This window comes from Megachile rotundata, chromosome 8 (assembly GCF_050947335.1).
Source record: "Megachile rotundata isolate GNS110a chromosome 8, iyMegRotu1, whole genome shotgun sequence".
Lineage (NCBI taxonomy): Eukaryota > Metazoa > Arthropoda > Insecta > Hymenoptera > Megachilidae > Megachile > Megachile rotundata.
The window spans coordinates 16061684-16075407 of record NC_134990.1 but is presented as its reverse complement, the minus strand read 5'-3'; the positions used below and the strand labels follow the sequence as shown (position 1 = coordinate 16075407).

At 38.1% G+C, this 13724-nt stretch overlaps 1 protein-coding gene and 1 long non-coding RNA gene across 4 annotated transcripts; one reads left to right on the top strand and one right to left on the bottom strand.

Moving 5' to 3' along the window:
* Nucleotides 1-281: 281 nt before the first annotated feature.
* On the bottom strand, nucleotides 282-6074 carry LOC100877806 (ATP-binding cassette subfamily G member 4). Of its 2 annotated transcripts, XM_012284159.2 has the most exons (3): nucleotides 5908-6074; nucleotides 2994-3136; nucleotides 282-2897 (listed from the first exon to the last, which is right to left on the bottom strand). In XM_012284159.2, the coding sequence occupies exon 3, from the start codon at nucleotides 2386-2388 to the stop codon at nucleotides 607-609; it is 1782 nt and encodes a 593-aa protein (XP_012139549.2). In that variant the 5' UTR covers nucleotides 2389-2897; nucleotides 2994-3136; nucleotides 5908-6074; the 3' UTR covers nucleotides 282-606. The 2 variants fall into 2 exon arrangements, with proteins under 2 accessions (XP_012139549.2, XP_003702926.2); XM_003702878.3 differs by lacking the exon at nucleotides 2994-3136.
* A 3300-nt stretch (nucleotides 6075-9374) lies between these two features.
* Nucleotides 9375-12472, top strand: LOC105662370 (uncharacterized). 2 transcript variants are annotated; one of them, XR_001095850.2, is made up of 4 exons: nucleotides 9980-10977; nucleotides 11183-11338; nucleotides 11854-12060; nucleotides 12147-12472. It is a non-coding gene; the product is annotated as an uncharacterized LOC105662370 (long non-coding RNA). The 2 variants fall into 2 exon arrangements; XR_001095851.2 differs by lacking the exons at nucleotides 9980-10977; nucleotides 11183-11338 and adding an exon at nucleotides 9375-9951.
* Nucleotides 12473-13724: the final 1252 nt, after the last annotated feature.

Sequence of the window (13724 nt, the reverse complement as noted above, 5' to 3'; positions counted from 1 at the left end):
CGCTCGTGACGAAAGTATCATACCTAAATGTTCCGAATCACTTCGCTTTCGCGTTCACAACAAACTGCTGAATAATTCAACACGTTCCGTCGTCGTACCACAGATTTTGCCCGGATGCACTTGACTTTCGACCTTGTCTGTTGCATCAACCATTACTCTAGAAAAAATCTGTTATTTGCGTTTTTATAAACAGTCGCAAGGCATGTAAGTAATTAGTAGCTCACAATATTTTGTAATACTAGGTCGAGACCTGGTTGGTAAGGAATATGAATGAAAATAAGTCCGTTGAAATGTTTTTAATGTTTGGTACAAAACAGGTAAGTATTAAAAATCACTGTAGTCGCGAAGCTCCATTAGTAAGGAAAATTACTAAGTAGAACATAAATACATTCGTTTTAATCGATATTCCGATCGGCAAGAAAATTCACGCTCATTTCCATTCGTGCGATCACTTATCAATTTTTATTCAATCACCTTAGATCATGACAATTATTACGAGTTCCGAACCACTCCCAGACATTTTCTTCGTACATCGTCGTTCATATTTAGGTTCTCGCGATGCACAGTTCACGAATAAATTTTCGCTCACCTATTGCAACGATCGGCTCAAGCGGAAGAGAGCTTTCTTTTCAACGTGCAGTACGCAACGAATCTGAACAACACGTAATTGCAAATCAACATGACGATATCTAGCCAATAATTATCCTCCGTCATCGACAAGTCCGTTAACAGCAGTTCGGGTACTCGATAGTGGCAATAGTTTTTCGGACACATCAGTTTTTCTCGACCGAAACCGTACACTGAGTACACGAATCCGTGCATGGCGTATCTGAAGTAACACGCGTAGCTAGTGTAGTAGAGTATGGCAGGCATGTGGCTGTAAAGGGCCAAGAATCCCGCCAGAGCCATCATCACAGTCAAGGTAATCGCTCCCAAGAACGTCCCGTTTACGGGATTCGTTATGGTGCATAACAGAAACCCGAAACTCTCGGATATCATCGCCAACAGAATCGCCACTGCCATGTACATGAGGAACCTGTTGGCGTCCCAGGGTTGCTGACTGAGGAAGTAAGAGGGAGACACGAAAATCACAGCGTAAATCACTTGCACGGGTACACTACAGATCAACGTGGCTGCATAGTAAGTCCTCAGCTGGTACCAGTTGTTGAACCTCTCCTTCTTCAAGGTCACAAACTCCGAGGGGAATCTGAACACCGTAGGCATCATGCAGGTGTAGTTGAGATACACTAGGTTGACTAGGAAGAGTCCGACGTTGCTGATCGTTTTACTGCCGTTCTCGCCGGTATCCGTGAACAACAAACCCAGAAAAATACCCATCAGTAGATGAATAACTATCTTGAGATGGACCGCCGTCCAGTCTCGCGTCAATTGAAGCGCGCAACGATGCATCAACACGAAGAACTTCTCGAGTTCCGAAGGTGGTTGGATCAACACCGTCGCTTTGTTCTCGTTCGTCTGATCGATGGATTCCTTCTTCGTGGTCGAACGCCATGATATCTCGCTGTTGCTCGCTAATTTGGCCAACTGCTCGTTATAGTTCCCGTACTCCTTGCTCACCACCTCTATCATGTAGTCCGCCGGATTGTGATATTTGGGGCAGTGAAGACCGATGCTGGCGAAATAGGCAATCGTGTTCTTGGTCGCGCCTTCGTACATGCATTTCCCGTCAGACAACAGGTAAACGTTGTCGAAGAGCTCGTACGTGATCGCGCTGGGTTGATGGATCGTGCAAACGATCGTTCTGCCGGCCTTGGCCAAGCTACGCAGCATGCTGATGCATTGATAGGACGAAAGGGAGTCGAGACCGGTTGTCGGCTCGTCAAGAAACATCACCGGTGGGTTATCTATCAGTTCCAGCGCTATGCTCAGCCTCTTCTTTTGACCGCCACTCAACTGACCGCAATTGACCTGCTTCGTTTTGCTGAGGTCCAAGTTCTCCAGTATATCGTCTATCAGCATCTCCTTCGCCTTTCGACTGAGACTTCTGCCGATTTTTAAATCGATCGCCGTCCACATCGCCTCCGACACGGTGAACAACGGATGCAGTTTATCGTCCTGTTGAATGTAACACGACTGCTTTCTGTACTCGCTCCAGGTGTGCGTGCCTTCCTTTCCGACGTAATTGATTTCGCCCTTCCATTTAGTGTTCTTGAATCCCGTTAGAATGTTTAGCAGCGTGGTTTTCCCGGCTCCGGAGGGACCCATGATCGCCGTCAGTTCTCCAGACTTGAAAGAACCACTGACACTCTTCAGGATCTGCTTGTACGGCCCTCGGAAACCAAACTGCGCCTCGTAAGTGATGTTGGAGAATTCAATGTCGATCGACTGAGCCTTCGGCAGGCTCAGCAATACCACTCGTTGATACATCTCGACCCAATGAACTGTCTGACCCAGTAAGACTAGATCACTCGCCGCGACGGATCTCTTGCTTGCTCTCTCGCTGACGAAACGTCACTTAAATCGCGCGTTATCTGCGCGTATATATTATCAGTCGACTGCGAACGGTTCTCTCGGAGGCTTCAAACGGGGTCAGTTGCTCGCGCAACAGAAGTCATCGGTTCTTACGAGATTTCAATGTTTTATTTTAGAAGCTCGTAATAGTTCCTTCTCGATCGAACGATTCGGGTATCACTTTCCAGCCGATGATCGTCCATGTGTCATTTGTTTTACTACTAACTTTCGATGCTTGTGCGCGAAACTTCGGTAGAGTCAATGACACGCGTACACGGTTCGTACTTTTTCTCAAATCCTACTTTCGGCCATCCTTATTTAGGGAATAGCTTAGGCGAATCGTAGAGCGAACAACTTGCAACATGCTGCCAATTTCTTCGGTTCCTTCCGATCGAATTTAGAGTTGTTCTTTCCGTAGCGATTCCCTGCAAAAAGAGTACGGAGAGTGTTGAAATCGAATATAAAAAACGTGTGTATCGGTGCAGATATGATTAATTGCATATTTTGCAATTTTATGGTACCTGAATTATAGCGCGGAGAATTGCACGTCCACCGGAGATAAAACTGTGTCGATGCAATTTTCTATCTTTGCTATTCTACTACTCTGCTGCAGACAGAATTCTCTGAATGCTTATCGGTGAGTCTATTATTCGCCCAACGATAGCTGAAATTTATTCGAAAGTCGAACAATACATCGCTTTCAATAAACACGATTAATTAAATTCATTGTAAACAGTGAATGAATGCTCGAACCAGTTGATAACGAAAAAAAAATTGACAGAGTGGCGTCGATACTGTCAAGAGTGGAAACAAAGCGATCTGACCACACCGAAAGCATTTTTAAAGCTCCTCGCGTGCGACATTATCGATAACTATCGCCAAGGATACTTCTGTTTACTCTTTCCACTTAACTTTTCACCGTCTTATCGCGCACACGGTATACGAAATTTCTGCGATAAAGTCGTAGCGCGAAATATGTCTGACAAATCATGTATAACGAGTCGTGTAGAAATCATAAAACCTGTATTATTTAAACACTTGATAATTGCTGCACTCGGAATTTATAAAACACGTAACTATTTCTATCTTGTTGCCATTTTGTCAACCGGTGGTACACTTTAGTTTTATCGCGCACGAACAGGTTTTACGTCGGTGATCTTGAAACGAGAACAATAGTTCACCTTGAACAAATAAAGTTCCCACCTTGTATTGTTAGGAAAATATTTTTGAAACGAAATACGGTAGCAATTTAAGAGCTCCTATCAAAAGATTGATGGTCTGGTTAATAAGCATCATCGTAACGTGTCTAGCTAGCTATTAATTGTATCGTGATAACGCATTGATACGTTTTTTTCGCCTGTTACACGACGATTATTATATCGTGAACTTTCCGGCTGCTCTGTTTGTAATATCAGAAAAATTGTTTTTCCTCAGTTACAGAAATGCATGCGACGTTACGCAATTTTTGTGTAATAACTATTATCTTTCGTTACACGCGATAGTTAATTCAGCTGCTCTTGTTGTATAACACTTGTCACAATTTCTTGTACGATACTCTTATTGTTCTCAAACGAGAAAAGTCCATGCCAAAAAAATCACTGATGTATAACTCTGAAACTCAAATTTTATGAGAAAAAACCAACAAAAACAGACTATTTGTTTGCCATTTTTAAGCAGCTGCAATTATGATTCTACTAGTGTTCTTATCATTAACGTATGATTTTAATTATAGCACGTTATATCGTCGCAGTTTCTGCAGTGACATATTAATTATATTTAACTCAATACTTCAACTATGAATACATCAAGTTTAAATTAATGATTCGCCTAAGGTATTGTACACTTTTTATTCTCTTGAATTATCGCCTATACATTTAACAAATTGAAGTCGATTTTTCATCTTAGCATAATTGAAGTAGGACAGTTAAGTAGGTAATCGTAAGCAATAAGTTCTATCAAATGCAATTTTACTTTTGTGATCTGTCGATTTTTTAATCTGTCTCGTAGCAATCATGACAATCGTAAGCAATAAGTTCTATCAAATGCAATTTTACTTTTGTGATTTGTCAATTTTTTAATCTGTCGAAAATATTTTAATCTGTCTCGTAGCAATCATAACAATCGTAAGCAAGTTCTATGAAATTAGCTTTCGCGATTTATCAATTTTTTGATGTGGCGAAAATTTTTTAAACCGTCTCGTAGAAACATAATTTTGTAATTTCGTCACCGAGAGCGATTTTATTTGGACCGTGTCTGTCTAACGTCGAATAAATTTCCATGGAGCTTGCTTATTCGTTCACCGTTAACAAACCACTTAGACGAGGCAGTTCTTGTTTGGCTAGTTAGTTTTTTATTTGTGAAGGAAAAAGACTCGTGTCGTTCACCTTGAAATTAAGCGATGAGTTTCGTGAGTTATTAGAATATAGTTCGACGGTCCCTTCCTGGAATCTAAATTATTCGATGATTATCTGTTAATTATCCTTCTCCGTTTTAAGCAATAATGATTGCTTGAATACAGCGTCTAATGAACCGATCATTTGCAATTTGTGCCGCACGTCGAATTGATTAAAGCGAACATTATATACAAGCCGCTCACTTTTTCTGTTTAATGAAAATAAATGACCAACGTAAACTGCGTTTGTATCCATTATCTGTTGTCACTAATTTTTTTGATGAACTGTTTTGCAATACTCTAAGATTGCGTGTACAAACATTGCGATCGAATACTTTCTTAAGATAATTTATACATCTCTTTTGTTTTGGCGAATTTTAATAATAGTTTTATCGCGAGGTCGAAAGTTGCTGGTTTGGCAGAATTTATTGACTTCGAAGCATCGTAAATTGTAAATAAATGCTTTCTAAACGGTCTCGAGATAATACTCTTTTCTAACTAACGTATATACTAAACACTTTTAACCTTACGTTTATTAATAAATAATTAGGTTATTTCTTACGAAAGACATTCTCGTAATATTCCTAAGATTTTTCCTTCGAAATACATATACAACTTTTTGCTATTCCGGCTGTGTTTCTTGCCGTTGGATGTTAAACACCATTTATATTCATCGTTATAAGGTTCTGCACATCCTCCATGTTGCACCGACATTTTTTTCGGTTCCAGACGAATTTCGATAAAATTGCAATCGCGCAAATATTTTATAGCCACTTTTTTCGCACTTTTTTTAACTTTAGGCTTGATAAATTAATACGTGCTTTCGATGAAATTCTCTCACGTTCGCGGAGAATGTTCCGTGATTTAAGTTTGAGTATGGAGATTTCGATCCGCAGAATCGTTAACTAGTTCACTGTCTGAAGTAGACCGAGCACGTAATCTAATTGCTCTATCGTTTACCATTGAAATACTTCGATGAAAAATGCAGAACGTCAAAGCTTATCACTCAATGCCGTCAATGAAACGACGTTGAAAATACTTACGTGTCTGCAGGACAATCACTGGCGAAAAATTCCTTTGTCCGATTAGGAGCGTTTCGAATCGCGGAATCGAGAGATCGCTTACGCGCCAGCTCGATGAGACCGTGCGAACCGGAATGCGAATCGTCGACGCGAGTTCTCGAAGGAAGCACGCGTTCCTCCGATGCGCCCCGCTCGAACTCGCGCGCTGCAGCTCCCGCTCGTTACTTACCCTTCCGATCCCGTCCGCGCAATCCGGTTTTCGTTCCTCCGCGTTCTCCATTATGCCCTTGTCCTTCGCCACGCATTTTTCTTTACCTTCGTTCCTGCTATTTCTACGCACGAAAAATACAACGACCTTGACAGTTCATCGAACACTTTGTCCTCGCTTTCCTCGCATAATTACGCTTCTTATCGAGACACTTATTAAACTACCTCGGTAAATTACAACTATTCTACGTCTACTTCGAGACCGTGTCGACATTCTAATATTTAAATTTAGAATACGTTCTAGTTCTAAGGTTGTACGCGGTTCAACTGCAGCTGGGGATATTTTTAATAGCTGATTACGAATTAAGAAACTGAAATATAGTTTTACTTGTACGAATTAACTCTTTGCGATCGAGGGGTGATTCTCAGTCACCATTTTTATTTAATACGATAATTTGAAGCAAGCACGTGTGATGTATAAACGTGGTGAAACAGACAATAGTGGAAATTATTAGTAGGGGAATAATAACCTCAAGAGAATACATTTAATTTTTTAACTGAGTTTTGTGAACAGTCAAATTACCTTTGAGTGCAAAGGGTTAATTAGCTATTTCTTGTCATAGAAATAACTTGTTTGGTGATTCGAAATTTTAGTTTTGGTAATTGCAATAACGTGTAGCACGCAGACTTTAAGATTAATGTAAACAACTGAGAAACTGTTAATCGATTATTAATCTAAGATAATTAGCGATGCTAGCAAATTTTGTAATTATAAGTCCAAATTTACAGAACAATACTTGAACAGAAATAGCGTTGCTTTGAGATTTTTTAGGTCAATTTGAGATTAAAGACTCGAACTTTATTATTTAATGCTTGTAGCTTTTATAGCTGACATCTCGGTCTTCCTTCTTGTAAATAAAATTACTTTCTTTCTAATATCTTCTATGAGTTTTCAGACCCTTTCATTGATCGAGTTAATCAAATTCAAGAATTGCTAACGCACTATAAATAATTCACCGGAAAGACGTTCGTGAATCGAAGGTTTCAGTACAACTCTGTTTAATTGTCGGGCAAACGGAATAAATGAATAAGAAATATCCACCGGTGATATAATTGTAACGAACGTAGAAAATGTTGGCTTATCACAGTATTTTCGATGCGGCTATAAACTCGACAAGATGGACGCAGCCGTCCATCAGGTTTCTCACTTTGTTTCCTTCGATCAAGGATAAATCACAAATAGTCTTCGTTTATAATTCTTGTAGAAGACATTGCACTATGATGACGTTATAACAAAATATATTAACACTTTAATAGCTGTGTGACGATGTAGGTTGCTTCAATAATTCTATTTATATTAAATGTGTCCTCTGTTCGCATACATTATCTCATTTTACATAAAGTTTCGTTAACCCCTTCCCGTGCCATTTATTTAACAAATGCGTCAGTCGAGACTAACTATTCAGGGTTATAACATTAAAACGAACAAAGAAAATTAAAATGTTGTATTTTATATTCAGGGATCCTTGATAATGCAATTTATAGTTGGACCTAAATTTCGAATTGAAGAATGTTCAAAGTTTGAGTAAGGTTTGTCACATTCGAGCTGTAAGTGCGTCACGAGTGGGACTCGTCAAAGTACGGGAAGGAGTTAATTTAATTCTTCAAAAACATTTCCAGGTGTTATTACCCGGAAAACCGAGGAAAAAATATATTAACAAGATAGTCAAAGTCGAGCGCTGTCAAAGACAAATTAATTTAATGTCCGTCGTAAAAGTCGACGATTCTCGTTTAGCAGGTCAGTAATTAATGTAAAACGCGAGGAGTAATTAATTCATGGAGTAAGTAAGCAAACAAGAAGAAACTGTTGAATATTACTAAAATTGCACAAGCGAATGCAGCAAAGAAATTAATTAGGTCCATAGATTACTTCTTCCTTGTCCTTTGCAACTCGATCCTGATGGCTTTTCAACAACCTATATGCGTCGTACTTTTACGATCATTTCATGCAAATTATCTTTCTCGTTCAACTTCCTCCTTTTCTTCTTTTCACGAGAATTGTGTAGGAAATGCGGACTGTTTTCCTTCTTTTTTTCTTTGTCTTTCTTTGACGCAAATCGCACTGACGTTTCAGGTGAATTCAGGACTGATCTACCTTGAGATGCTTCAGTTTTTTTCTAGGGATTCTAGTTTATTTCTAAGAATGAGCAGCATTGAGTCGTCAGAATTATTCGGGAACTTGTAAAGATACTTGTATTTATTGTAACTTTTTATCCGCACCTCGAGAATATTCTAAACGACTTTATGTCTTTTTCCATCTCGTTTCGCAAGAAAAACAAGTTTACCGGTCACTCGACAGGCTCACCTTCGCCGAATAAAAATTGCTGGTTAAAAGAAGATTTATATAAATGTCGAAAACGTTCATTCCCGTAAACTGAACTAATTACCGATTACGCTCCCAGAAACTTTGGAAACTTTAAGGTCGTTCGATTCATGAATTTTCATATTACTTTTCGTAACCCCACGAGATTTCCGTTTTAGATACAACGCAATGTTGCGAGACTCAAATTATGGTCCGACATTTAGTAGACACATTCCCACACGGTAAATCTTATCTCCGGATCTAAATCGAAAATATATGCGTTTTAGTAGATTCGAGTCGATTGACACGTGCAGGGACGTGTCACATTTAATAGCGCGATTTGCATAAAACACCGTGATTCGAGTAGAAAATTAATTTGCCTACAAGCTCGTAATTTTCTTGATCACATTGAATTTGCGTCTATGGAAGACACTTAGAATGGTTAATCTATTACACCGAAGTTTAACATTTAAACGATTGACGTGCACGTTTACTTGACCTGGAGCGTCTATTGTCTTCTACCTGGGTGCTGAACTTTGCTGTTACACCTTCGACCCTGGATTGCGTTGGAAAGAAAGAGGTAATATAGAAACAATAAAAATTACAACGGTACTTTGAGATATTAGATGTTGTCCAGTAATAATATTACTTGCAGTAATATTCAGCCGAATTATTTTCAGTGATCGATTTCCCTCGTTACCTTCGATTATCCGCTTCAATTCTTTCACCTCGCCTATCCTTCGCCGTTCACTGCAGTCGTTGAAAAAAGGGTACAACGCGGTCACCTTTTCTTTGTAACGTTGCTTCGCAAATAGATCCATTGTGACTCTATTTCCTCGAAATTCAGCCTCGAGTGGTTTCAGAAAAGATACACTATCTTTTCGCGACCAAACATTATGTTCGTCTTTTATCGCGCTGCACTTGAACTTCGACAGTGGTCGCCAAAAGGCGATCGTTGTATAATTGGCGTTAGACGCAGAACTCGTGAGCAATCGATAATTATTATTTTTACTCTGAGCGTGAGTCCATTCAGTTATTGTTGATCAACAGTTAAGCAAAAATATAATTGGAAGATGAGCATATAAATTAAAGAGACTTGCTCTCCCGTGTTAATCGACGAAAGATATCGGACCAAATTTTTTATTAACACGGTGCGGTAATTACTGTAACGTGTCGAATGTCAGTCATCTGGAAGATGACACAACAGGAAGTAGCTTGTAACGTTTCACGAGGCTCGTTCGACTTTATTTGGAATTGTCATCGAAGTCATATCTCTTGAAACGCTGCTACATGATCGATAATGAATATTAATCGCGTAAAACGGAGCGTAGGAAGTGCAACACTTAGAAACAGGCATTTCAAAACGTACAATGTAGGTCATACATATTCAACAAAGTGTAGCTAGAACTGATTGGATACTTTGACGTCCCATCTAATTAGAAACACACGGAGCGCTGTTTAATGAGAATAAATTACATCGATCACTGCAAACACGGGTAAGTATAATTATGTGTCAATTAATAATTTATTGATCAGATAATCTCAGAGTATATTACATGTATATCAATCATAAAATCCTTGTTTGTTAACTTGGGAGGTACTAGTGGTACGCGCAGATAAACTGTGCTTGCATAATGGAACGGGAAAGAAAATATTCAGTAGATATCTATTTCTCTTATATTTCGAATTGAAAAATGCCATGTGTAGTCTGATAAGGTCAAACGCACGAGGCTATTATGTGAACGTAATTTATTCCTGGCGGTCCTGGTTGTCAGTCTACAGGGGCGTCTCGAAGCATAAGGAGCCTTGCCATCTAGCGGTAAAAGGTGGAAACTGATAGAACTACATTTTGAGAATAATTTTTATATTTATTGTCGGTACAGTAAATCATCAGTACAGTAATAAATATTGACACCTTTAGATTAACGAATATTGCATATTGTTTATTAAGTTAGAAAACTAAGTAGTTAATATATAAGATTGAAGACGATAGAATTATAATACGATGTATCCATAGATATTACAGCCAGCGCCATCTAGCGGATGGTACTCGAAACTGCTCCTGGTATCAGGATAACAGAATAGCAGAGGAGGTATACGAAGGTATACCGCGCATGCGTGGTAGAGGTGAAGCAGCCTAGCTAGTATGCGTGCGCTCCTATTCCACTGCGCATGCGCGACGCCATGCTGGATTGGGCGGAGCCACCCACTCTACTACGCATGCGCGACGCCATGCTGAATTGGGCGGAGCCACCCACTCTACTACGCATGCGCGACGCCATGCTGAATTGGGCGGAGCCACCCACTCTACTGCTCATGCGCGACGCCATGCTGAATTGGGCGGAGCCACCCACTCTACTGCTCATGCGCGACGCCATGCTGCGTGGGTGACGTCAGTCCAGTTCACTGCGCGCACTCCCACTTGTACCTTCCGTATACCTCCTTCACTGTTCTGCGCTCCTGATACCAGGAGCAGTGTCGAGACGCCAGATGCAACATGGTAGTGATCGATATTTTCTTCCGTGAGTATTATTTATTACATAGTATGAATGAATAGAGTATCACACAGTTACATCGCTTGCAATGATATATTAATAATTAATTAATGTCAATAAAAATTTGGACAAATGCAATACGAGAAAATAGGCAGAGTACTAATTAGTTTTTAGTCATAAAATTTGATGAATTGTGTTTCGAATAATTAGTTTTTCTTTACGTGGAATACAGATAGCTGTATTGCGCATGCGCATCACTGCGAGGGATACCTTCTTCGTATACCTCTTTTACTTTCCTGCGATCCTGATACCAGGAGTAGCTGCTGATACCTGGCCGCTAGATGGCGCTGGTGTATTATTTCGTCGGTATTATATAGTACGTGCGTCGGTAAGATATCAGTTTATTTAACATCGACTCTTCAAGTCTGGAACATGAGAATACACTCCGGAATGCAGTATTAGATAATTTCGGAATATTCTGAAGATATTAGTACGCTGCAAATATCAGTAAATGCAAAATTTATTTATGACATTCAGTTCCATTGGTTTCCACCTCTCACCGCTAGATGGCGACACATTTTATAGTCCATGTATTAAAGTTTAATGCATTTCTTTCACCCTTTCAGTTTGTAAATGAACTTCGAGCGTAACCTTAGGTCATTTTGTCGACGTCTAAGATAATCATAAGCACACAAAACTCTTGAAAATTGATTGTTATTAACAAAAGCAAAATTGTTCGATTAGATAGTTCCGCCCTTGTCTGCTAGATGGCGCTAGCTATAATATTCCAATATATAGGGCGGTCGGAAATATAAAATTCAAATCACACATAAAAATGAAGCTCCCAAAATGCTTCTACATTTTCAAACTTGTTATCATACAATAAATTTTTCTCTTTTACAGTTTGCTATTAAATCGCTGCAGAAAATCCCGTGTGAATAAGACGTAGAACTATGCCTGGATATTTTTACGAGTGACGACGACCAAGACGCCTTGAACAAAAGGAACAACGCAGCGCTGATTGATTTATTCGTTCTTCGGTATTCAAGAGGGAAAGATTTATAACTCCTGATACCACATTAGCAACCATTCATCCTGCTCGCTATCAAGGCAAGTATTTATAGTATTGACAGTTAACTTATTAACTTCTTTCATTAGAATTGTTAATAACCATTATCCACTCTATTACATTACAGAATTGTCCGTTCAGTAACACAACTTGCGACTCAATCACATTCAGCTCCATAAGTTCTACAGGTTATATTCGGTGGATCAATGCAACAGCAAACAGCATATGCGTTACTAAATATTAGTACTAGCTTTTGCATTTCATTATGTATAAGTTACTTAACAATTATAGAAAAGTGTAACATATTTAATTGTTAGTTTTGTATCTTCAGTTAAAGTTACTAGTTTTATAAGAAATTATGTACTTAATTATTTAAGTTGTACTATAAGTATATTTAATTATATGTTTTATTATATAAGTCGTATCTTATGCATGTTTAATTATATTCTTTATTATGTATAAGTTACTTAACAATTATAGAAAAGTGTAATATATTTAACTGAAGATACAAAACTAACAATTAAAGTTACTAGTTATATAAGAAACTATGTATTTAATTATGTAAGTTGTACTATAAGTATATTTAATTATATTCTTTATTATATAAGTCGTATCTTATGTATATTTAATTGTATTCTTTATTATGTAAGTCGTATTTTATGTATATTTAATTATATTCTTTATTGTATAAGTCGCATCTTATGCATATTTAATTATATTCTTTATTATGTAAGTCGTATCTTATGTACATTTAATTATATTCTTTATTATGTAAGTCGTATCTTATGTATATTTAATTATATTCTTTATTATGTAAGTCGTATCTTATGCATATTTAATTATATTCTTTATTATGTAAGTCGTATTTTATGTATATTTAGTTATAAGTTTTATTATGTAAGATGCACTTTATGTATATTTAATTATAAGTCTCATTATGTAAGTTGTATTTTACAACAAAGTTTCAATAAAAAAAATTAAAAGGATTCACTGTCTATTCATTATAAAAAATTCCTAAAGTCCTTTCCTTCAAAAATCCCTTCTGTCGATAAAACATTATACCATTGCCTCGTAATTATTTCAAAATATTCCGGCTCGAAATCATTTAAAAAATATCAAATATTGAGGAATCAAACTTCGGTATCAGGAGAACATAAGTGGCGAGGAGATGGCACGAAGGTATCTCGAATCAAGGTTAACGATTTAAAAATGCGATATCAGGAGAGTATAAGTTGCGAAGAGGTATCTAAAAATCTGAAATTCTGAACTTTGAAATCTATGTATCAGGAGATCATAAGCAGCGAGGAGGTGGCATGAAATTCTGAAAAATTTAGTTCGAATACAAAATTCTGGTTTTGAAATTTGGTATTAGGAGAACATAATATGCGAGGAGGTGGCACAAACCTCAATTCTTGGAATTCTAGTGACGTCATTTCCAAGAATTATTTTGGGAAAAATTAGAAAAATCTGGCCCTCGATTTTGGGTTTTGGTATCAGGAGAACATAATATCTGAGGAGGTGGCACGAATGCCATTTCTTGGAATTCTAATGACGTCATTTCCAAGAATTATTTTGGGAAAAATTTGAAAAGTCGAGCCACCGATTTTGGGTTTTGGTATCAGGAGAACATAATATGTGAGGAGGTGGCACGAATGCCATTTCTTGGAATTCTAATGACGTCATTTCCAAGAATTATTTTGGGAAA